Source organism: Zootoca vivipara, chromosome 2 (genome assembly GCF_963506605.1).
Source record: "Zootoca vivipara chromosome 2, rZooViv1.1, whole genome shotgun sequence".
Classification (NCBI taxonomy): domain Eukaryota; kingdom Metazoa; phylum Chordata; class Lepidosauria; order Squamata; family Lacertidae; genus Zootoca; species Zootoca vivipara.
Window position 1 is genome coordinate 95,514,082 of NC_083277.1, and position 25,541 is coordinate 95,539,622.

At 44.4% G+C, this 25,541-nt stretch overlaps 2 protein-coding genes across 3 annotated transcripts in view; one reads left to right on the plus strand and one right to left on the minus strand.

The window, feature by feature from the left end:
- PGS1 (phosphatidylglycerophosphate synthase 1) overlaps positions 1-17,517 on the plus strand; it is a 35,509-nt gene extending 17,992 nt beyond the window's left edge. Inside the window, exons 5-10 of one of the 2 annotated variants that reach the window (XM_035104212.2) lie at positions 145-334; positions 713-891; positions 4,260-4,793; positions 11,989-12,137; positions 15,673-15,815; positions 16,847-17,517. In XM_035104212.2, the coding sequence (XP_034960103.1) occupies positions 145-334; positions 713-891; positions 4,260-4,793; positions 11,989-12,137; positions 15,673-15,792 (1,172 nt within the window). In that variant the 3' untranslated portion in view covers positions 15,793-15,815; positions 16,847-17,517. Of the gene's footprint in view, positions 1-144; positions 335-712; positions 892-4,259; positions 4,794-11,988; positions 12,138-15,672; positions 15,816-16,846 lie in introns of those variants that run through there. The other variant, XM_035104216.2, reaches the window with a different exon arrangement.
- Positions 16,764-25,541, minus strand: part of DNAH17 (dynein axonemal heavy chain 17) — a 98,476-nt gene continuing 89,698 nt past the window's right edge. The window contains exons 71-78 of the mRNA XM_060271057.1: positions 24,054-24,281; positions 23,721-23,912; positions 22,723-22,902; positions 22,132-22,314; positions 20,333-20,515; positions 19,031-19,174; positions 18,010-18,235; positions 16,764-17,028 (exon numbers count right to left, since the gene is read on the minus strand). Coding sequence (XP_060127040.1) covers positions 16,781-17,028; positions 18,010-18,235; positions 19,031-19,174; positions 20,333-20,515; positions 22,132-22,314; positions 22,723-22,902; positions 23,721-23,912; positions 24,054-24,281 — 1,584 coding nt within the window. The 3' untranslated portion in view covers positions 16,764-16,780. The remainder of the gene's footprint in view (positions 17,029-18,009; positions 18,236-19,030; positions 19,175-20,332; positions 20,516-22,131; positions 22,315-22,722; positions 22,903-23,720; positions 23,913-24,053; positions 24,282-25,541) is intronic.

Consider the following 25,541-nt stretch of genomic DNA (forward strand, 5'->3'; position numbering starts at 1 on the left):
TTATCTATTGAGAAACTTGGACTGCTAAAAATGTTGCTATAAAATATGGCTTGAAGAAACAGCTTGCTTAAACTCAAATACAGATAGTGTGGCAAATACTGTCCTTTTATTGAAGCTGGCAATCCATTTTCATCCCCCCCCCAGGCCGAAAGAACTCTCGGACCATGCTCCTTCCACTCCTGCAGAGGTTTCCAGAGCAAGTCCGTGTCTCTCTCTTCCACACTCCTAATCTGCGTGGTCTTCTCAGACTCCTAATCCCAGAACGTTTCAATGAGACCATTGGGTTGCAGCATATCAAGGTCTATCTCTTTGATGATAATGTGATCTTGAGCGGGTAAGTCCCTTGTTGCAAAAAACGTAAAAATGGGGATATGTGGATGAAGGCAACTAAGGCAGAGCATACTACAGACCTTGCTGCTTGTTCTGCAGACATTGTGACATAATTCTCCCTCCCACCTTAGCATTGCTGGAATATTGCCACTGTTTCTGCTTCTGCAGAATCTTACGAATTTATTCCCATTTCAACCAAGCAGGATTAGGGAGGTGGGTGAGGGAGGGTATATCTGCCTACAGATAGAAACTTCCTGTGATGGTTCAATAGATATTCACTCTTTTTTTGATGGCACCAGATATATGGGATAGAGTTTATACATAACTTTTCTGTTGTCATTCTCAGCTAGCTGTTGGCATTCTCCCTTTTTTGCCTTTCCAGAGCTAACTTGAGTGACTCTTATTTCACCAATCGTCAAGACCGCTATGTGCTCCTACAAGACACCCCTGAGATTGCAGATTTCTTTACTGAGCTAGTAGATGCTGTTGGGGATGTGTCCTTGCAGTTACAGCAAGATGATACAGTCCAAGTGATGGATGGGATGGTGCATCCTTACCAAGGTAAGAGGACCATTTAGTAAGCAGTTTTGATAGAGGCATATTTTAATTGGTGTTACATGCCCTCTTAGCACATGAAGTTATATGAGCCCAGCTGTTCTTCAGTCCAGCTGAGGTTCATCTTGTGTACCTCTAGGCAACCAAGGTTCAGACTTTCTCATCTCTCAATAAAAGAAAGGGAACTTGGAGCAGGGCTGGAATAGACCTTGGAGAGTTGTTGCCACACCGAGTAGACAACACTGATTTCCTTTCCACTGGAGACTGAACCTAAGCTAAACCATGGAGCTCTGCCCCCCCCCCCATGTGTTGTTTGCCTGGCCTCTGGACAGGTGTGGTCAGGTAGGGATGTTTCTTACCTGAATCAGGAAGTAATTTAGCCCAACCAGTTGGGAACTGACACAATCTATGATATCTAGTAATGGGATTAACAGTGATGGAAAAGGTGTGTCAATAGATAGCATTGTAATTTGGGGAATCTTTGTAGTCCCAGTGGTTTTTTCCATGATGTTTAGAAGTTTCCTGTGGATTGCAAAAGTAGAGCTAAACATTCTGATTGCTGGATGAATTCCATGCTTGTGAGTAGTTTTGCAACCTTACATTTGCAATGGGTGTGCGGGTTTTGTTTTTTTAAGAAAGCAAACAATTCCCGGTATTGTTGTACAGTATTTGCGGAAGAGTTTGTGTATGGATGCTTATGTGCTGGATATTATTATGTACTCTTAGTGAGAAAGTGTTTTTGTATAGCACATTTGTCAGGGGAATACTCTTCTGTTACAACCTGAAGAAAGCAAATTTTCTTTAATGTAAAGTGTTAAGATGCTGGGTTGTCACCTTCCCTTGGGAGAGGTTTTCCAAGCACTGCCAACTATTGATACATCTTCCCGGCAGCACAGTTGCTGAGATTTCTGTGATCAGGTGAGTTTCACAAAAGGAAATGCCATGGGAATAGGTGTGGGGAGGACTGCCCTCCAGTGTTTGTTTCCTTGATTAGCACACCACAAAGGTTACCTGAAAAAAGACCATTTGTTACCTGACAAAAGACCATGCCATTTGGATGGCATGTGAATATTTGCCCTCCTTCTACTCCCCCCCCCTTTAAGTCATAAGGGCCCTCTTTTTTTTCATCATCCACACACGATAAACTCTGCTAGTTAAGTGACAGATGCATACAGTGTCTGTTTAGGCATTGAGTGAATGGTTTAGCACTTGCTCTAGTTTCAGCCAAACGTTTCTAGTTGGAAGTATGTGTTCTTCCTTGTTCTTTGTCCCTCCACTCCTTTATATGATGCCTTCAGCTAGGAATTTGCCCCTGACCCTTGCACACAGGGAAGAGGGGCATGCCTTCCTAAGAACACATTTGCTTAGAACTGTCTCAAGTATTACTCGCAGCTGCTTCAACCTGAAAGTGAAGGGTTCTTTCACCTTCTTCTGACCCCTGGGTTGGCGACTAGATGCTCGAATCACATCAGAAGAACTGGCTCTGGTTGGAAGGAGTTGATCTTTTTTCCAAATGGGTATCCTTGCTATAATAGTTTAGATAGTTACCAAAGCCTTAATTAAAAGCCTGAGTGGGCCATGCCGAATTACTGTTGAAGTATATTAGAGGCCACTGAAGTAAGTGGAACTTGCTTCTGAGTAAACATGGATAGGATTGCTTGGCAAGTTTGTGCCCAGTGCAGAAGATCAATTTGAAATAAGTTAATTTGAAATGCTGTACGAGATATCATTTCCACCTTAGCTTAACAGAAGGACTACCATGTTTTCATTGTTTTGCTCTCTGCCTTGTAGGGGACCTGTTGTCTCTCTTTGTATTAGAGGCAGATTGAAAAAACTGCTGGCTCTTAGATTTTCAAAGAGAGGGTGGCTATTGGTAACAGACTGCTAGTATGCCTCAGTTCAACCTGAGATTTCTTCTGTTGGGCACACATTAACTTAATTACAAATCTGTGGCAAGCTATAATGCGACAACCAGCCTCTTGTTTTCAGAGTATAATGTGGACATTCTATGGTGGGTGGCAGAAGTCTGTTGATGTATGCTGCAGCAGATGAGGATATGTGAAGGGAGCCTTTATATTCCATCTGTCTTAGCAATGGGCTATGGAAGCAGAAGGGGGGGGGAAGCATCTTTACCTTGATTCAGAGAGGAAATAGATGAAACCATCCATTATAGGCAGATGGCTCCAGCTTATCTGATCGGGCATGAGTAAGAGATTTCCTGTGCCTTTCCCCCTTTTATACAGCTCCAGACTTACTCAATAGACAAAGAGTTCCTCCGGTCTGATTTGGGAGGATCCACTCTGTAATGGAATGGCTGTGGAAACTCAGCCAGATGGGCGGGGTGTAAATAATCAACCAATTAATTAATTATTCTTTACAGGCAACAACCTTTTTAAGCATGTGTGATATATGTGTGACTGTGCCGAACTCAAAAATGACCTGAAAATGGAACCAAAGGGGCAAAACAGGGCTGTTTACAAGCTTTTCAGTGGTGTTTCAAATATACACAATTACAGTGGTGCCTCGCTAGACGAAATTAATTCGTTCCACGGGTCTTTTCTTATAGTGAAAAAATTAGTCTAGCGAATCCCATAGGAATGCATTGAATTTTTTTTAATTTTTTTTTGCCCATAGGAACACATTAATTGAATTTCAATGCATTCCTATGGGAAACCACGATTCGCTAGACGAATTTTTCGTAAAACGCATTCGTCTAGCAAGGCAAGCTCCGCTCGAAAAATCATTTCGATAAGCGGAAATTTCGTTAAGCAGGGCATTCGTTAAGCGAGGCACCACTGTACACTTAAATGTTTGGTGCCTTGGAATGTAACCCTCGTGTAAATTGGGAGTTGCCTGTATTTTAATCTGTTTTTTGTCTTGTAAATTGTGGCTTGTACAAAAGGCAGTATATAAACCATCTAAATAAATACTTGCAGATCTATGAATTTTTGTTCTGTTCTTGAGCTCAAACTAAAACCCATGCAGTTTGCCTCTATAGGATTGAACATGAGCAGAAAGTGTAGAAAAAATCAGATTGTGAGGCTCCAGTTTCGACATCTGTACAGCTGGCAAACTCAGATATCAACTGGAAAAGAGTACCTCCAAGCCTTCCTGTGGCCCATGCTTTATATGGAAGAAATGCATTCGGAACTGCTGATACAGACTTATTCTGTGATAGATATTTTCCTCTGAATGCCTCGACATTTGGCTACAGGCTCCTTTTTGGATATATGTTTTTCTCTCAATGTCCTGGGATGACCTAGCTTCCATTAGTCATGCTGGTATTCCTTTGATCTCTTTATAGTTTCCTTGCACATGTACAGGTAATGCTGTTCAGCATTGTCCCCCATTAAATCACTTATTCCTGCCCTCAGGAGACAAGACGGCCTATTGTGAAGCAGCAAATAGGAGAGTGATGGAAGTGATCAACTCTGCAAGGACCAGACAGGAGTTGCTCCACACTCAGACTTTCCATAGCAACCATGCAGAAGGAGGAATCCCATTGTCCAGAGATCCAAAGGCAGCTGCTGACAGGCAGCCTGAACCGGACACGTGGATTTATCCACTCATACAGATGAGACCTTTTGGGATTCAGATAGATGAGATCATCACGGAGACTCTCCTGTTGGAAGCAGAGCGGGGTGCCAGCATACATCTCACCACGGGCTACTTCAACCTCACACAAGCCTATATGGACCTGATCCTGGGCACCAGGGCCAAGTACCAGATCCTCCTAGCCTCACCAGAGGTGAATGGGTTCTTTGGGGCCAAGGGAGTCGCGGGTGCCATCCCTGCTGCCTATGTTTACATTGAGCGGCAGTTCTTTAGCCAAGTGTGCTCTCTGGGTCAGCAGGAGAGAATTCGGCTGCAGGAATACTCTAGGCGTGCATGGACATTCCATGCCAAAGGTGAGATATTGTTGGGGGAAGGCATTTAATATAAGAGCTTAATATTCAAAGAGCTTAGTTTGCTTTTCTGTTGAGATACTTGGTATACTTAGGGGCGGCAAACCTGCAGCCCTTCAGATTCATTGGACTCCCAACTCCCATCAGCCCCAGCCAACATGACCGCGATCATGGATGAGGATGGGAATTGGAGGCCAACAGCAACCGGAGGGCCACATGTTCAGAACCCCCAATTTCCCTGAATATTTTACCTACCGTGTTTCTCATATTATAAGACACGTCTTATATTTATTTTTTCCTCAAAAAAACACACTATGGCTTATTTTCAAGGGATGTCTTATTTTTTTCCTCCTCCTCCTGCCGCAGCCAGCATTGCTGCTGTGCCTATCACTATGTCTTATTTTCGGGGTATGGCTTATATTCCTTGAATGCTTAAAAATCCTGCTATGGCTTATTTTATGGGTATGTCTTAAAATATGAGAAACAGGGTAAATTGGGGGTTGATGCATTGAATTATCTTTTAGTATCTGCATCCACTTTGGGAGAAAAGCTCTGTCACTTGGATAATTTCCATGCCAGTTCCTAGCCTGCTTAGCCTGCTGCTTTTTTCAATTTTAGTGATTTGATTGTGCATAGTATAAAAAAGGCTAGGACTAGGCAATTATCATGATACATTTCCAAGAAGTGTATGCTGAGGATTCTTGAATCAGATGCTTAATTCACAGAGGCCATGGCAGCTTTGATTTAAGCAGCACATTGGGTGCCTCTTCATTCCTGAACTGACTGATGGCAGCAAAGCCTTTGTGATGTATTGTGGGTAATTAGTTTGAATTACCGGTAATCACTTTGACTCAACTGTTCAAACAGACTTCTAGTTCTAGCTAAAACCTATCAGTATGCTTCATGACCATTCCTAAATATGAGCAAGACTGAAGTTGTGACTTTGTCCTTACCATAGAAGAGGGAAGCTGTCTGATTCTAGATACGGGAAGAGCTGGGAGTTGTTGTTATTTGACCGCTTGTCATTTTGTCTGATGCTATTTCTTCATCTACTATGTAAGTGATGTAGCCAATGGGGAAAACAGGAAATTGTATAATTTGTGTCCCTGGAAGGGAGATGTGAAAGCCAATTGTAGTCTTAAATTAGGGTTTGTCAGTTGATGGCTTGTGGTCTGAATTCCCTTTGTACTCCCTTAATCTGCCGATCTTCCAACCAAGGGAAGAGGCCTACCTGAGTGCATAAGGGAGATGAGGAATCCTCCCCTAAATGCACTGACTCAGCCTGTTCTAGGAAAGGAGGATGCTGAAATCAGGTCCATTCACCAGTGTTTAGGTCCCTCCTTTCTCTTTCTCCTTTCTGATGAAATGTTTCAGCTTCCCCTTCTGTGAGGAGAAGTGTTGGGTGGGGAAAGCAAGGAGACACTGTGGGATTTCATAAAACGATGGATGTTCAAGATGCAGTCAGGAGTGGAGAAGTGTGTTTCAAGTGCCTGATATGCTCCCAAAAGACATGGGACCACTGATTGTGAAATAACTGGGCTAAGCTTTGTGACTCTTTTGAAAGGACTGAGACATACCCATCATATTTTGGAGACTGAAGCAGAACACTTGGAGAACTAATTCTTATGCTATATGGAGGTGTTCTGAAGTTATCTTTGTTGTGTCACAGAAGACTGCTGCCGCTAAGCTGCAGCTTTGACAATGATAGACACTGCCTCTATATGGTGTCACCTTGGGTCCCCGCTTGCTTCTCCAATGGTTGTGTTTTTATTGAGATAGTGTAATGAAGCACCACCCCTTTCTGAGACTTCCAAGCTGACAGCAAGCAAATTACGCTCGGGAAGGCATTTGAAGTTCCCGTGGTCAGCTTTCCATGGTACTGAGGGAACCCATTTGTCACTTACATTAGAAATGGGATTAGAGCAAACTGAGCAGGCCTCCCTTGAGCCTGTCCCAAAGCTCGCATCCTAATAGGCTGCCCTTCTCCAGGGATCCCTTTTTTGTTTGTCTACGTTTGCGGTTGTTAATGATTATGGGAATGCTGCTTATCTTCCCTGCCTCCTTCCTGCAAAGCTGCTGGGAAGAGGCTGGTGGGGTGGGGCCGGGTGTGTGTGTTGCTAACTCTTAAGAAAACATGTCTCTGCACACTGCTGCTTACCCACAACCATGAGAAACAGTAAGGGAGAGGGCCACATGGGTCGCAAACAGCACTGCTTACAGCTGTGCAGTTGTGCTCACTCTTAAGATCTCCTGTCAGCAATCCTATGAATGTTGGATTTGCATAGGATGTCAGATAAGCTGTGGGTTCTATTATTGGAAGACCTGGCTACAATCACACCAAAGATACATGGCTTCCCAGTGCTGATTGATCAACTTTTACACCCAAGAAGAGAGATGTGGTACGAAGACACAGAGCATTTGAGAAGTGCGCAGCCAACATTGCTGATGGTGTAGCAGCTCAAGGCAATGTCGCTATCCTTCCACAACATGGCTGGCTCTGCTTGAACCATGAAAAACTGAAACTTAATGACAGCTGTAAAATGGGGCGTGCTGTTGAAATTAATAATACCACCAAAACCACCAATTTCCACCGCCCTGGTCAATCATGCTATCTTCAATTTATGCATTTGTTGTTGCCAGGCATTGAGATAGAATAGTTCCCAAATATAGTCTTGTGCAGGTGACTGCTCCCTAGCTGTACAATGGTGCCTCGCTTAACGAATGCCCTGCTTTACGAAATTTCCGCTTAACGAAAGGATTTTTCGAGCGGAGCTTGCCTCGCTAGACGAATGCGTTTTACGAAAAATTCGTCTAGCGAATCGTGGTTTCCCATAGGAATGCATTGAAATTCAATTAATGCGTTCCTATGGGCAAAAAAAATCAAAACAAATTCAATGCATTCCTATGGGATTCGCTAGACGAATTTTTCGCTATAAGAAAAGACCCGTGGAACGAATTAATTTCGTCTAGCGAGGCACCACTGTATAGGCAATCTCAAGAAGCTCTAAGGCACTCTGAATAGTTGGCACTGTTGCAAATTCACAGGTTTTCAAAACCAAATTGGGCTAGACTACTGCTGCATCTATTCTGCTTTGTGGCTAAAGGGGCATTTAAGGATTTATTTATAGCACTTGTACCCTGCTCGTCAGCCAAAACAGGTCCCAGAGTGGCTTACATAAAATCACAACAAGACACATTAAAAATAAAAGGATTCCTGTTCAGGAATCAAGCAGGTGAAGAATATGAGATACTTGGTAGTAGTGAGGTCATAAGCACACTCTCAGGAGAGAGAAGTATGTTCTTGGGGCAAAAAAGAAGAGGAGAGTTTGGCAATGGGTTATGCAGCTGAGTGTCAAGTATCACTTGAGACCCAGATAAGGCTCCTTTATTAGACTGAATGAGGATAGAGAAATGTTTTAGGTTTCCCCTCCTGAAAAGGTGAGTCATGAGGTGAGCGGATTCAGCCTGGCATAGTCACAAAGCTTACACCATTGTAGGACATGCAGCCTAACCTTCTGTTGCATTCCTTGTGGCAACAGGAATGCAACAGAAGTTTGTGGGCTCAATCAAATTCCAGCATGCCTGCAGGCATCCCTCTTTCCTCATTCTGCAAGGCTGGATTGGATGTTGGCCAGGGACATCAGCAGGGCACTCTTGCTTGCTCATTTGGTTTTCTAAATGGATATGGAGAGGGAAGAGTGTGGGGATGTTTAGAGTTACAGGAACTATTTCAGACTTGGAACACAAGACACTGTCCAAGTAGGTCAAAGTAACACTAGATTATTCTCCTTGCGTAAAAAAGCTACAAGCTGTGATGTTGTCTGTGAAAGGGCTTCTTTGCCCTAGCAGAGGGGTGCAGAATCAGAAAATAGAGGCAGTTAATGCATATGCACAAGATGACAAACGGGAAAAATGTCTGTTCATCTTTGCTGGTAAGCTTTAGCCCAGGCATCCCCAAACTTCGGCCCTCCAGATGTTTTGGACTACAATTCCCATCTTCCCCGACCACTGGTCTTGTTAGCTAGGGATCATAGGAGTTGTAGGCCAAAACATCTGGAGGGCTGCAGTTTGGGGATGCCTGCTTTAGCCACTTGCCTAAGTGTGGAAGTTAATTGATTTTAAATTTCTCGGAGAATGGGCTAGGACCCAAGTGGGCCTTGCTTCCATTGCCTGTCCAGTGCCTCCTCACTTGCCCACCCTGCCCCACCAGCCTTTTCACAGGCTTTTTGTTGAACCAGTGTCAGCAACAGCTTTCCCTTCAGTGGTTGCTTGCTTAAAACTTTATATCCCACTTTCCCGCTTACTACAGTAACTAGTTTCAGGGACTTAATAATGTTCAAAGAATGGTAAAGCAATCCCCAATCATTACATAATTAAAACAATTAAATGCCAAAAACCTGGAAACAGCATGGCAGAGCACCAACGTTTTAACTATCTTTAAGATTCCAATGTTGTTAAAAGCGCCACCAGTGTCTTTACCTGGTGGCTGAAGCTAAGAAGAGAGTAGACCAAAGAAACTTCTGCAGTCACAGAAAAGGCTCTCTAATGTCATGTCAGGATGTTAAATCCCATGTCAGGATGTTAAACAAGGCCTCACCATTAGGGTGTGGGCAGCTAGTAACTCTGTCCATGGTGCTGTGTAACCCCTTCATGAACAGCGGCTACTCCCGGGGCTTGGACAGTTTGAGAGAGACCTCTTCCTTTTGATTTCAGGTGGGCAAAGAGACATTAAGAAGCAGGACTTGAGGGCCAGGTGGACTGCTTTCTTGTTCTTTCCCATCTTGATAAATTCCAATGAGAGCGAGTATCAGAAGCAGGGTTTGTGTGCTCAATGGCTATAATACTTCTTCCCTGTTGTTTTCCCAGTTTACGGCTCCAGTGAGAGTGGAGCTAGTAAGTGAACACCAGGAGGATATTGGACCTAGTGGGAAGGCTCTTCAAAGGCAGTCCCACGTATTACAGTATTATAACTGCGTATTATACTATTATAGCTTGCTGATCGCAAGGTTGGCAGTTCAGATCCGCATGACTGGATGAGCTCCCATTGCTCTGTCCCAGCTTCTGCCAGTGCAAGTAGATAAATAGGTGGCGGGAAGGTAAACAGCGTTTCGTGCGCTCTGGCTTCTGTCATGGTGTTCCGTTGCGCCAGAAGCGGTTTAGTCATGCTGGCCACATGATCCGGAAAGCTAGCTGTGGACAAACACCGAATCCCTCGGCCTGAAAAGCAAGATGAGCGCCACAACCCCATAGTCACCCTTGACTGGACTTTACCTTCCAGGGGTCCTTTACCGTACCTTTACCTTTATAGTAGGGCAGCATTGAAGCAACCAATGGCTTGTCATGCACATGCTCATTAGCTTGCTGCTTCTGTTTTCATGATTTATTTCTCCTGAGCCTTGAAATGGAACAACTACTATAACCCCAATATAATTTACCCCAGTTTTATTCAGTTGCAAACCCACTGTTAATTGCCTTGGCTCGTGTTTTCTGTAAGATGGGTAGTATACATCTGATAGTCATTTGTCTTGTTCATCTGGGGTTTATGCATCACGAAGGGCAAAGGGCAGTTTAATAATGATTTCCCCAGCCACTCTGGGTGGTTTCCAGCACATATAAAAACATAATAAAATGTCAGACGTTAAAAACTTCCTGATACAGGACTGCCTTCACATGTCTTCTAAAAGTTGTGTAGTACTTTATCTCCTTGACATCTGATGGGGAGGGTGTTCCATAGGGAGGGCACCACTGTTGAGAAGGCCTTCTGCCTGGTTCCCCGCAACTTCACTTCCCACAGTGAGAGAAGTGCCAGAAGACCCTTTAAGGTCAGGGGTCCCCAAACTACGGCCCCCGGGCCGGATGCGGCCCAATCGGCCTTCCAATCCGGCCCACGACGACGCCCGCTGCCGCCGCCCGCTCTCACGCCGCGCGGCGCAACGACAATCTAAAAAATCGCCAAAAAATCGCCGAAAATCCTTTGTGTGCATGCGTATGGGCCTCTCCCGACCCGGAAGAGGTCATTTCTGGTGCACTTCCGGGTCGGGGGAGGCCCATACGCATGCGCACAAGCGATTTTCGGCGATTTCCCCCCCGCCCGTGTGCGTGTGCGCATGCGCACGGGCGCGCACTCCCCCGCCCTCCGGCCCGCTGTGCGCGCACTCCCCTTCCCTCCGGCCCGCCGTGCGGTCGGCGCGGCGGGCACCGGCCCGCCGCACGGTAAGTCTGGGGACCCCTGCTTTAAGGTGGACCTCAGTTTTGCATCATTCCCCAAGTGTGGCAGGAAATACGGAAAGTATGCTCACATGTGTTTGGCTCGGTAACAGATAATGATGAGAAGTGTTTCCTTTAAGCTTGTGTGGTTTTCTTCAATGGGGAGTGCTCTACAAATGTGGACACTCCCATTGGCCTGAAGAAACTGAGATGCAAAACTCATGCAGTGTTAGAAAAACAAGTGTTGCCATCTTATGATTCCCACAGGGTTGTTCCTTTGTTCCAGATGAATGGGTGAGACCAGGTTGGTAGGCTGGTGTCGCCTTTGGTGATTGTGCTGTTGGTGCTGTTTAGCTTTGTGTGTGTGTGTGTGTGTGTGTGTGTGTGAGAAAGAGAGAGAGAGAGAGAGAGAGAAGGAGAGGGAGGGAGATGTTGACATACAGGTATCGCTTCTGAAGGATAAACCTTTTTTTCCATAGCAGTTGCTCTGATATGATCAGCAGCAGCATCTGCAGTAAGCCATTCTGTGCATAAGTACTGATCTTGAGGGATTATGGTCTTTGCTCTCTCAAGAACCTGGCGACATCACTAATTTATTTTTAAACATGATCAGTTTAATATTAAAAACCTGAGCTTTTAGTGCAGCTGTACAGGGTGGGGAGTGTGTGTTGCAATGGACCTCAGAGCATGGTCTGCATCCTATTGTGCAGGGATTGTGTTGTACAAGCTGAGAAAGGCGTCTCCAAAAGTGCATCCAGGTACTCTGTTGATTTTTGTGCCATTCCCATATGACATTTTCTGCAAGGAAGTATCCCTATTTCCTGGTTGCTTCTTTAGTATCCTGACCTATTTATACTGCCAGTAAATTAAATATTTGGTGTGTTTTGTTGCTTTTCCTTTCTGGAATAAACTATTGTTTGAGGCTCATAACAGCTTCCATGAAAACTTCCTCCGTCTGCCACATTTCCTTTCTCCCCATGTTTCCCTGCAGGCCTCTGGTTGTACCTGGCAGGAAGCAGTCTACCCTGCTTAACTCTGATTGGCTCTCCTAATTTTGGGTACAGGTCGGTTCATCGGGACCTCGAAGCACAGGTTGCAATAGTGACAGAAAACAAAGCCCTGCAACAGCAGTTCCATCAGGTGCGTAGTTCGTGGGCTGATGACTTGAATGCTCCACTTCACACTGAACCGCCCTAAGATCTGTAGGTGAAGGGCAGTATACTAGTTTAATGAATAAAATAGATAGATAGTGGGGTTGAGGGAAACTGGATGTGTGTGTTGCTGTAAAACTGGAGTAATTCAAAACTGTCCAGAGGACATTTGTGTGAGCAGTTACTTTTCTTTATTTATTAAATGTGTTTTTTGCTTTTTTACAAAGGCAACTCCAAGCCATTTAAAATAGAAAACAGATACATTAACACTGGAAAAAAGAAAACCAAGAAAAATCTTTTTCGAAAAACCCTCCAGTGATGATGTATCTGAAATAGCTGTTGTAGTCCTGAATGCAAACAGGCTGGTCCTGGAGGCTGAAGATAAACGTGGGGAAAGCTGAAAGTATTGCTAGCTCTGCCCCTAATGCATACATGAGCTTTTCTCCTTTGACTTGATGGTTGTCCCCATGTGAAGATATGGGGGGAAGTGTAGTGGCCCATAGTTTTCCGAAAGACAATCCTAGTAGCTCCCAGTGTTTAGGTAATCCACCTGGTGGATGAATTTTATAAAGAGGGGCAAAACCCTTAGCTGCTTTCTGGCTTTTTCTTGCTCACAAATGCAGGAGAACGTTGTACCAACTTTTTGACGTACAAGTGCTAATGTTCCCTTTATAATGATTCTTGTAGGTTTTCATTTAGACTTTTCTGCTCCCAATTCTCACCTCCTCAGTTTTATTTATAAAACAAAGATTATACAGAGCCCAACAGAATACGAAAACAGTGCTCTTGATTTTTAAGGTTAATGAAATAGTTGCTGTGGGCTTTCCCAGCATTTCTTGGTGTGTGATCTCCTGCTGGCTGCAAATATATTTTGGATTGACCTGATTCTATCTCTGCTTGCGTGGCCTTGATTCCTGTCTCTGTCCACTTGCTTATTCTGGACTGGCTTTTTAATTGCCCTTTGCAACTGCTGTGTAGCAGCACAATAGTTGGATTTGCATGTACATATTAAACCCAAGATTTAGTCTCAGCCAGTTAATCCAAACTAAAGTTATAATTACTTGTCGTAACATTGAATTTCAGCAGAAACAAACTGAAATTTGCAGTTGGTTAAATTTATATGAAAATACCCGGTACCACATAAAATCCCCATAAAGCAGGGCTGGGGAACCTCAAGGCTCAGGTTAAATCTGGCTCTTCAGTTTTCTCTGTGGCCTTCAGAATCCCCAGTAGCCCTTATTTTGCACCTTGACTTGAATGTTTTGTTAAACTGCTAATGCCTATTGCTTATTTGAATGGCAGGCAGAGAGTTGTGTGTATGTAGAAACTAGCCCATTGTACATTAGTTGCACTCTTCACTTTAGCCTCTGGCCCCACCCATCACAGTCACATGGGCCCCTGAAGGTTGCCCAAAGGGAATGCAAGCCCCTTCCTACCCGGGAAAAGGTTTTCTACCCCTGACACAAAGTCTCAGTGTTGACTGGATTTTTGAAAGAACATTGCTTGAGACTTTGTAGCAGCCAAGCCATAGAAGCCATGTATAATTTCAGCCTTTAAATGCAGGGGCTCCATAAATACGGTACTGCCTTGGCTTACTCTCTAGCAATTGTTTTCCCCTACGCCAGAGGATTCAGAGGAGAGATTGCTTTCTCTTCATGCTGCTTTTGTACAAGGCAAAAGCAGTGGAAACAACCAACCAACCTCACAGCTCTCTCCGAGTTCTCTGGAGCATGCAGAGGACTTGAGGGAAGGGTAGGGTCTTGTTCCTTGTACAAGGAAGGCTTTGGGAAAGGCAAGAAGTGGCACGAACTCTTCTCCCCACTTCCCTCTTCCACAGGCACTGCAGAAGGGGAAACTGACGAGAGCAGTTCATGCCACCACCTGCCTTCTTTTGAAGTATTGCGCTGTATTAAACTTGACTTTGCCCCTCCCATAATTCCTCTCCATGTGCTGAAAGATGGAACGGGTTTTTTAAAAATTATTCTATTTTTGTATCATCTGTAGGAGGTTATAAACATACGATGTATAATCTGAAATAAATGGGAGCTATTGGAAATGCGGTAAGAATTCAGATGGCAACCTAGTAAGCCACATACGCAAACTGTTGCTGTTATACTTCTCCTTTGTGGAGCATTGGTGCCTCTTGTGGCAGGGGGTAGTTATGAGTAACTCAACTAAGTTTCAGTTACAGGTAGGTAGCCGCGTTGGTCTGAGTCGAAGCAAAATAAAAAAATTCCTTCAGTAGCACCTTAAAGACCAACTAAGTTTTTATTTTGGTATGAGCTTCGTGTGCATGCACACTTCTTCAGATACTTCAACTAAGTTTCTTATAGTTTGTGTGAATCCTGCCTCTGGAATGGATTCAGAGCATTCTGAAGTCTCTGGATAGTCATTTTTTGATCCTTTTATAATCGTCCTTTAAATTCTCTGCTTCCCATCCCATGTGGACTGCAAACCTTTTGTGAAGGTGCCATGTCAGGACTGTGCCCTGTATACTTCCCAGCACATTGTCTTAGCAGCATTAGCACACTCCTTAACGGCTCAGTTAGCACTTCCGCAGAAAGTCAATTGTGCTAGCCCTCTTTAGATGACCAAAACACATGAATTAATGAGCAAGAAGAACACAGGACACCCTTGTTCACAAGCACATTGAATAAGGTTTACTTTTTATCTATTTACTTAAAGAAGGCCTTGTTAAATCCTGGAGGGAACTAGTTTACAGGAAATAAGAGGGGGCGGGGGAGAGAATTGGAACGCAATCTGCATGGGCTAGATGTGCTCAGCTGGGCTTGGGAAGGTTATAGGTGGCTAATAATGTGGCTGAGGATGGGTGATTGAACTGTGTTGACTTTTGAGTCAGGCAGAAGTCCTATAATTGTGTCACGGCTCTCTGCATGTACAAGAACCCATCTTGCTAGCACAGGTGAGAAAGTATCTTTGTGCTGTAAGCAGTACTTCAAATCGCATGGGATGTATGCGTCCTGTATCACACAGACACTTACTGTCCCTGCCAGCTGTATTGTTTGTTCTTTGAAGGTGCTTAGTATTTCTGGGAACCACAGCAAAACTTTGACGGCACATTCATTTAAAAATGTAGCTTCGGAGCTTTTTCTGAAGATAAATGAACCGTCTGGTCTCTGGAGATTAAAGTCAGGCTTCCTTTTGGACGATTATAGCTCAGGGTTTGGCTGTTACGGGAAAAAAGTAACTGCAGGGCCAAATCTCGTAATGCTTTCCTCCTTTGTGTGTTTGTATACATATGTGGGTTGGGCTCTGTGTATGTGCAATTACTTGACTCAGTTGGCATTTGAGATGCCAGACTTGGGAAAGCAGGTCAGCCTGCATAAGAGGTACTCTCTTCAGGGGAATGAAAGTATATGGATCCTGATCAGCCCTGTACTTTGATTAAAACCAACTAAAGAAGACAATGATGTTAGATTATTTTACCAACAATCAATAATGCAGTCTAGGAGCAGATGTTCAAATTCATGTAGCAACCTCCCCCCTCATTTTTCCCACCATAGGAGCAAGAGCAGCTTTATTTGCAGTCTAGTATGGTGTCTGCATCAACCTTTGAGCAGTCTAGTCGCTATGTCCAACTGTGGGTGAAGATGGTGACACCTCTGATCAAGAACTTCTTCTGAAAAAAAAGGCGGGTCCTTTTGGGGTGAGTTTCATATGTTGTTGTCTATACCCCCCCCCCAGCAAGCACTTTAATAAACAGGAAAGAAGCACGAGCTGATTTCTGTTAGAACCAAGGCAGTGTTTTTCCTGTGCAGCATAAGTCTGCTATCCAAGGGCCTGCATTGGGCTGTCATTGCAAAGCGCTGTGAGACCTTATTAATTTGTATCAACCTGTCAGATTATTCTGAAAAAAGGCTAAAACCCGCACATAACTGGAGAGCAGTAAAATGCCAGGGATGTGTGGAGGAGAAATTGAGGCTTCAAATACACAGTGTAGGGCAACTGCATGAGGGCTAAAAAGAGTAGAAGGGAAACAGAAGTGCAGATATTACAGCTTTGAATCAGGTGTTCATCCATAACACCAGGGTTTATTTGGGACCAGGGTCTTTTTGATATTTGTTGTTGGTTAGTGATTGAGGTGGGGGCTGAGGGTTTGGTAACTGCTATTGTAATGAAGGGAGATACTGGAGCTAATCAAGAATATGAACCTAACAAATGTTTATATTCTTAAGTAGTGCTAATGTGACTACCAGGAGTGCCTGCAGAGCTCCAAGTAGGCCAAATCAAGAGGTGCCTCATGGGTTCAATAAGTTACAGAGGAAGGCATTTGCATTTTTCATAAATTTGGCATTGTTATGCCTAACTGGTAAGAGAGTCCCTTCTCCTTGTGGATGAATGTTGGTGGGGAAAAACCTGAGCTATTTTCCTACTTATGAGAACTGAAAAATCTTCTAGTCAGTTGCAGTGAATGTGGGCAAGGAATCCTGGCCAATGCAGACAAATGTACACAGACTTGTTTCTTGTCATATTGTAAAAATACTGTTTATCAGTGCCAACCTGAGTAGCATAACCACACTTTTTTTTAGTTTCTATTTTGGGAAAGGTGGTGGGGGTGACATGATGGAGTGGGTGGGGCGGGTGGGTAGGGCTTTGCTTTCAACGCAGGCATTAAACTTGTAAGAGCAATGCAACTCCAGCAAGAATCCACTTAGCTGGCTTCTCTTTTGTCTTCAGGTTGAAAGTCCAGACGTAGGTGGGGCCTCGCATGCGCGTCTTATAGACAGGACACTCATACATGTTCTTGGTGTCCATACGATCCACGGGAATGGCTTTGATGAAGATGACGGGCATCGAGGGGGTCAGCTCCTTCAGACGTGCATCACTGATGACACCGGTCTGAGTATCCCAACGTGCACCTGCAGGAGGACAGAACTGTGCTGTTGCTTCAGCCTGGAGGGTGCTTCATTTGCAGCAAGCGTTAAAGGAAGGGAACCTCACACTACCAACCTTCTGTCTTTAGAAGCATGGCTACAGGTAGTTGCTCTGGCTTGAATGTGCCTTTGCTGTCATCTCAATAATTTACGTAAGCATTCTGAGCATTAATAAGCTAGAAAGAGCTGAATTCACAACTCTGCCCTGAGCCTACGGCAGTGTTCCTTCCACCTTCATTCAGCCTTGTAGGTAACATAAAAGTCCCCGCCTACAGTGACTTGAGCACTAAGGGTTAGGCTTCTTCAGCCCCCTTTAACATGCGGGGGCAACATTACATTCCTAACCTTAGAAACGAAGAGTATTTTAATATGGTCAATTAAGTAATTTTGTCTGTAAGGGCAGTAGAATAGGCATGTGCTGCCCTCTGCTGACATGCTAAAATGATATGAAACAATAAAGGCAGCTACTGCAAAGTGTTGTCTGCTTGATCCTTTCTTGACAAATATTTGTGCTTTCAAAACAGATTTCAGCCTGGAAGTAGTTTACAGCGTGGAAATAATATTTGCACAAGCTGAAGGCATTCAGCAATGAACTCTATCCTTAGGAATGGCAAATAATATATTTTTACTGCACAAAATTAAGAATCCTCTACTGTTACCAAGCACAAAGGTACAGCTGAAGATGGGGTGCCCTTTTTAAAATTGTGAAAATATGTAGCTCAGAGCTGTGCCTGAAAGAGGTGCGGCAGGGGAAGGTGGTCTTGCATCAAGGTCCTGGAGGCAAAGAGAGAACCCAGGGACAAAATGTTCTAAAACTGCAAGAAACTATAGTAAACCCCCACCTCTCTCAAAGAAATAGCAGAGATTAAATGGAGAGCTTCCCTACAGTATAGGACAAAGGAGAAACTGCCTTGTCTGCTGTTGAATGACTGCATCTCCTCTGTCTAACATGATAAGCTAGATTACCTTCCATGAAGAGCCCATGCACATAGGAGCCTTCTCGGGGGGGAGCTGTCATATCCTCCCGGTTCTTCTTGGTAACTTCCACTGAAAGGCACATTCTGTCAAGAGGCCACTCATTTTTCCTAGCCATAGACTGCATAATGGCCGTGAGGAAAGACTGAGGGTTAAAGAAGCCTGCTAGCCATACAGTTGTGGGTAGGGCAAAGTCTGTTGTCCAGGCCTCCAGCTCCTGAAAATGGAAATATTACACATAGCTAAGCATGTTGAGGAGGTCCATGTTTTCTGTTGCACTTGGGAGTCCATTTCCCATCAGCCCCAGACACCACTCTCAAGGAACAGGGAGGTGTAGTTCCACAACACTTACAGTGGTGCCTCGACTTAAGAATTTAATCCGTTCCGAAGGCACCTTCGTAGGTCTAAAAATTTGTAAGTCGAAAAACGCCATTGGAAACGCGATTTCCCATAGGAATGCATTGGAAACGGAAAAATTCGTAAGTCGAAGCAACCCTATCTAAAAATTCGTAAGTAAAAAAATCCCTATCTAAAATTGCCGCGGTTTCCTTTCGGATGTCGAGACATCCGTAAGCACGTGGCCACTAGTCCCATTCGTAAGTCAAAAAATTCGGTTGACGTGTCGTTCATAAGTTGAGGTACCACTGTACAGGGTCACATGTTTCCCATTGCTGTAGTAGAAACTACCTCCAATAAACACATTATCTTCACACAAAGATTCTGAAAAACCTACGCATGTCTCTCATCCTATACAGATGATCAAGACTTCTACCTAGTAGAATTGCATGCAACTACAGCTGTAAAGTATTCTTGTTATTTTATTAAGGATTGTTATTAAGGATATATAGAAGGTAAAGTTGGAAAAAAACAATGCAAAAGAAAATAACTGTGTGTTGCTTAATTAAAAGATGATGCTTAAGTGCAAGTTCTTAGCTTTCTTGGTTGTTGCACTGCCAGGAAAGCTAAGAACTTTGTATTTTGGAGAGCTTTAAAAAGGAAACCTCTTCCTCACCCTGATGCGGAGCAGTAGGTCAGCATACCAAGCTCCCAAGCTGAGCAAAGATGGATAAGCCCGGTTTGTCCAGGAATCAGGAACATTGTCATAGTAAAGAGCATTTGATAGATCTTCCATGTCTGTTGTGATTGTCAATTCTCCCTGTGGGAAAAACAAAACAAAAGCTTTTAATTGGATTCCTCCATCAGCTTAGCACAGCTTTTTGTGGCTATGCAGACCATTTGAAGAATTCTTAGTGTATTTTTATGAAAATGGGATCCCTGTTGATCTAAGGTTCTGGTTATGTGAATGCTCTGGCATTAATTACAGCACTTTCAAATTATATGTTATGCAAACAATGTAGCGTCGTTCCTCACTTGTGGTGGTGTTTCCAGGCATTTCCCCTCATGGTACTACTGATGTTGTGGCAATTTAAATTTCCCAGCACTTGCATTGCTGAGAAAATGAGATGCACTCCTCCAGCTAGTGCTATAATTACGGGTGCCAACGCTAATGCCAAGCGGGTGTGTAACTGATAGCAATGATTAAAAACAGCAAAACACACACACACAATTTTTGACCCTTAGTAAATTGTTTTTAGTTCTCTGCTGGACAAGCCCTTATTGGTTTATGGTTCCAACACATACATCATTTCTGTGAGTGGTTGTATGTGGCTCATTTAATGTCCATCAGCCTGATTTCACGATGGGGAGTTTGGGGACCAAGTGCATTGAGCTAACGCCTCCCTGTCTCCTGGGCCAGAGCACACAGTTCTAAACGGCTAGTTTTGTTTTAAAGGAGGAAGCAACACAATGAAGCTTGCAACCAGGGTATTTTTCTCTTTATCCACCCCACCTCAATCTTGCCATAGAATTGTATTATGGAAGACTTGTTGGAAGGTTGAGCTATTGGCAAAACTTGAATATAGTGAAGGGCAGTGAAGGAAAAGTCCACTAGGCAGTGAACACAATCTGTGCTGAAGTCAGCGACTTGCCAGTGAACATAGAGGAAAGATTCCCAAGACAAGCATCTTGGCTCTATCTCCCTTCATTTTCATGTGCTTGTATATACAAACTACTGAATATGTACTGTTGTGATTGGAAAAAGAGTATCATTATCTTCTAGTTTAAAGTGCTCTTTAAAAGCAGTAGCAGGAAAGATGAAAATCAAGTATCGATGTTCAGGCATTTCCTGTTACTGAGAAAGCATGCTCCACTTTATTTTTCCTATGCCAGGTCATGTGTCAAGTATGCTGATTGAACCAGGTGAAATGTTGTTTTTCTGGTGTACTTCTAGCAATAGCATACAGTATGCACCTACCTTCAACCCCAAGTTTAATTCTTTCAGAGAACGTCTAATTTCACTGGTAAGGATGTTCATTCGTTCACATTCCTGGAAGGCAACTACTACATACGGGGTCTTCTCAGCTGCTTTTGCCATGATCTCCACCATATTGAAGGGCTCTGGAAGCCGATCCATGATCTCATCTAGCACAGTTTTTACCTGTTACACAGAAGACCAAATGAATGTTTCACTATACACAGCATCACTTCAAAATGCTCCAAAGAGTAAGCAAAGCACTAGACTAAAATACCTGCCCCCAGCAGGTGGGCAGACTAAAGAGCATTTCCCACATTTCCTGGGGGCTTGAAGAAATATCAATGCAACTGAAAAAGGACTGACAGTAGAAGGGGCAGAACAGGTAGCAGCAAGCCTAAAACCTGTTGATTAGAAAGTAGGGTTGGGTGATATTAGGTTTTCAACATTGTGATACATCACCAGCCAAACATCACGGTTTGGCAATATACCGCGATGCTGAAAAGAGCTGCATTGGCCCCAGCCTGCGAGGCCCCGGGTGAAACTGCTTCAGCTTTCACCACCTGGGAGCTGAGGTGCTTTCACCCCGGCGCCTTGTAGGTCGGGGCCAATCCAGCTGGCCCTAGTCCACTGCTCGGCTTGGGCACGTGAAGGCTTCCGCCCTCCACTCCCCAAGACAGAGGGAGCCTTGCGATGAAGCCCAACAGGCTCGGTTTGCAAGGTTCCCTTTGCCAGCAAGGGGTGGGGGACATGCAAGCAGCCTGGGAGAAAAAGGTTGCTTGCTCTCCAACCCCACACCCCTTGCTGGCAAAGATGGAGGGAGCCCTGCAACGGAGCCTGACAGCCTCCATCATCTTTGCAGGCAAGGGATTTGGGGGAGGGGCACAAGCAGCCTCCTTTTCCTAGGAGAAAGGGTCCACTTGCTCATCCCCCTCCCTTGCTCGAAGACAGAGGAAGCACTGCAATGGAACCTGACAGGCTCTGTTGTCAGGGCTCCCTTCACCTTCGCTGGCACAGCCCTTTCAGCCAAGAAGTACAAAGGTTCTCACCCCCCGGCTGAGCAAGACCCCTGTCCATCCGGTGTGTGCGCATGCCAGAGGGACAGGATCTTATTTGCACACCCCAGCCAGGGAATGCAAAGCCTCCCACTCCCCAGCGGAGGGAGCCCAAATCCATCTCTGGCTTGCATGCTAGCAGGAGAAGGATCAGGGCTGCTCAGCTGGGGAGCACAAAGCCCCCCCCCAGCTGAAGGGGCCTGGTTCCTCCTGCTCATGTGCAAGCAGAAGGAATGGTGCTTCCTCAGCTGGAGAGCGGGAGCAGTTCAACGGAGCTCCCACCCTGCTGCTGGCTCATACCAACCGGTGGCGGGTTGGGGGCTCTGTAAAACTGCTTGGCTAAGGTGAGGGCAGCTGTGCGTTCCTCAGCCAAGCAGCTTAAAGGAGGGAGGAACAATCTGTATAGGCACCTGGCCAATGCAGCTTGATTCTCCCTCTGTGCTGGCATGAGGGGTAGACCGCGGTGGCGGTTTCACTCAATGGTATATTGTTGGTGAAACTGCCACGGCTCTGAGTCCCTCTGCCTCCAGCAGCCGGCTGCAGCTTGTTTCTCCCTCGCTGCGCTGGTAGCAGAGGGACTCAGGAGCAGCAGCACTTTCACTAGCAATAAACCGCTGAGTGAAACCACCATCACAGTCTGCCCTTCAATGAATCGCCCAAGCCTATTAGAAACATTCAAATAGGAACCCCAAACCATTATCAGGACCCCGAAAGCCACGGTCAAAGCAGATCGGCAGGTTTTCCTACCTTTTCCTCTCGGGACACACCAGTTCCCCCTCCGGCATCGGACTCTTTGGGTTGCATTTCTAGTACAGTGCGGAAAAGTTTCTCGGAGGTGACAGTGAGGAACCCAATCTCTGCATTAGGATGAAGCCCGTACAGGTAAGGGCTCTCGGGTGGGAGATTTTCATCAATATACTCATGATATCCCTACAAAATGTAATATGCAGAAACCTGGATGTTATAAGATTTTAGTGATTGCTTAACGCCTACACCAGCCCGCACATCCTTATCTTCAAATTAAGTTTCCAGTAAACTACGGTATATGCTCATAACGAGCACTGTCTTGCCAGTTGATCTGGCTGTTTCCCCTGGGACTTTTATCCAACTTGTCCACAACTATAATACTGTTTCTCGTGGTCCTCTGAAATATTTTGCCATGTTCCCTGTGCTGAGGTGTAAAAGTATTTCTGTAGTTGCTGTCCTTTCTCTAGACCTTGCTATTGTTTATTCTGTGGCAAATAGCACTTGCCCCTGTGGCTACCATTTACTTCCCCAGATGAACGATTGTCAGAACAGTGTGTTGTTGGAGCAACTCCCCACCCCTCCCTTTCTCACCTTATAATCGGAGTTAGGTGGTATAAGGAAACCTGGTGCTAACATCATTTCTCCCTCCAGCATCTCCATACGGATGTATTCACCCAGGTAAGTTCGGCATAATCTGCGGTCCCAGTCATCGGTGATGTGTCCACCATACATGATCTCCCCAAAGAGATACCGCAGGTCGTCCCACGGAACCTAGGGAAAGATGCCACATCAGAGGGGGGGGGGAAAGCAAAATTTGGGGGTATAACACCAACATTCTACTCACGTATATAAAGGTATTTGGGCTTTTTGCTGCAACCAAAGTTCTTTTCAGAAAACATATTTTCATCACTAGTCTATTAAGGGGCACATTTTGGTCTCATACGCACAGTGGAAAATCTTGGGAAATGAGACAAAATGATTTAAAGCACAGACAAGTACTCTGGCAGAGGGTTAGCCAGCAGGGGATAATCCTGGGGGAATGCTGAATTGCTTTTCCCATCATGGCCTGTGAAAGCAGAAGAATACTTTGGAACTGAGGAGGTCCTATTTGATCTTAGCATTCTGCAATAGATTTTGAGTGGGCTAATAAAATGGTTTTCATTCTATTCATGTAGCATGTGTTACATGCTAGGTATTATTGTAACAGGCAGAGTTTGTGAGTTTCCAGATGTAGGAGCTCCATTCAGAACAGTCTACAGCTCCTCAAATTATTGCTGTCCCAAGTTGAAAAGTGCAGTCTGCTCTGGAAGCAGAACTCATGGTTCTCTAGGTGCACAGATGCCAAAAAATGAGAATACCCTGCTCACAAAAAACAAGCTTTTCAGTTCAATGTTTCTCTGCACCAAGATCCCGCAGTACACCTTTTTCCTAATTAAATAACAGTAAATTCAAATAGCAGTTCTCCATTTCCCAAAGGTCTTAACTGACCAAGCAGGCAGTACTTTGATAAGACCCTTAGGAAACAAGGGACTACTGACTACTAAACACAGTTTCTCTTCTATGCAACTCACAAGTTACCAAATCTTTACCTTCACATTAGCTTCCAGATAGTTGTACAGTACATTGATGGAAATAGTGAGATCTCCATTGTTAAATGGGTAAGACCTATTCCACCCTTGAGCTCCAAATTTCCGCCGTTCTGCCACCACTGCATGGAAATAGCAGAGGGCAAAAAGAATGCACTTGAATTCAATTTCTTTGGTGCACATTTCTAGGGTATCCTAAAGGAGAACAAGAAAAAAACCACTTAGCGAAAGCACTGTTTGCATTGCCCAAAAGACAGGAAAAACCAACTTCAGTGCTAATCTTGGATTGTGGGTGAATACAGAGTCCAAACAAATGGAACAGCAGGTCCTGGTTACCTGAGTAAAAAGATCCAAGGCTTTGTGTAAGTTGGCATGCATGCCTGTTGGAGGCTCATTGGTGATTTTAATGGCATTTTCCAGGAGTCCCTGAGGGATAATGTGGGAATCTGGAGAGGGAGCAGGCTCAGCGCTCATGTATACTCTGTAATCGTCATGACTCCCTATGCTATACCGTTCAACCTTCTTATCCAGTGTTCCCAGCCACTTGGCTACCAGATGGATGTTCTGTAGGGTATATAAGGCACATGTTAGTTGCTGCTAATGAGGATGGACTGCATTCTCACTCCAGGGCCGCCTTTAGTGGCAACCAGAAGTCCTGCAATGTGAATGGAATGCTATTCTAAACTGTCTTTTCCCCCCATCCCAAGGAACTGACATCACCTAGCCATAGTACATTGATATAAATGGTTCCATCCTAGAACTTCAGGAAGACAAAATGCTCAGCATCCTGCCCTCATTCATGTCATGTTCTAGAATGGATATACATTCTTTGCTGTTTCAACTTTTTAGGCATAAAGACGCCTGCACTCATTTTATAGAATTATAGAATCACAGAATTGTAGAGTTGGAATCGGGAATCTCAATTAAAGCATCCATGACAGATGGCCACCCAACCTCTCCTTAAAAACCTCCAAGGAAGGAGAGTCCACGACCTCCTGAGGGAGTCTGTGCCATGTACAGGTGGAACTTGGAAAATTAGAATATCACCGAAAAGTGCTTTTATTTCAGTATTGCAACTTAAAAGGTGAAACCAATATATGAGACAGATGCATGACATGCAAAGCAAGATATGTCAAGCCTTTATTTGTTGTAGTTGTAATTATTTGTCATTAGGCGGGTCAATTATAAATGGAATGTAATTAATGAAATGTAATAGCGATGTTTATTTTTGTATTATTGTAACTATTTGTTTTATTACTGTGGAATTTCCAAAAGAAAGCATTTGTAAGAATTAAAAGAAAAAGAAAAAATAATAAGCTGCATTACTGAAATAAATGCACTTTTCGACGATATTCTAATTTTCTGAGTTTCACTTGTACATTTCCCCTAGTAAGAGTACTCCTTCCTTACACATGCAACAGCAGTCTCAAGTTGGAGGAACCTGGAAGGGTGATGAATTGTCTGGGCATCAGCAAAATTCTTGTCCTCACCCTACTAAATTTCCTCTCAAGGCCTGGATCTTTTTTAGCATAAGCCATAGACATATGGTCCTTAGCATGTAAATTAATAATATCAACTGGGCACCAGTTTGGGGGGTGGGGTGGGATGGAATGGGAGAGGGAGGCTCCACTGCAGCCTTCACACTCCGAGAATTCCCCCACCTTTTCAATTACTTCAGTGGAGGAAAGAGAAAGGGTCGGTTTGAAAGGTACAGACTTCTCTGAAGCTGTGTTTCCGCACATAGGCTGCAACAGGATCATCTGCCCACAGCTGCCTGCAATTTCTTCATGCCGGCACCTAGATACCTTTGGGCAGTGCCAGCAT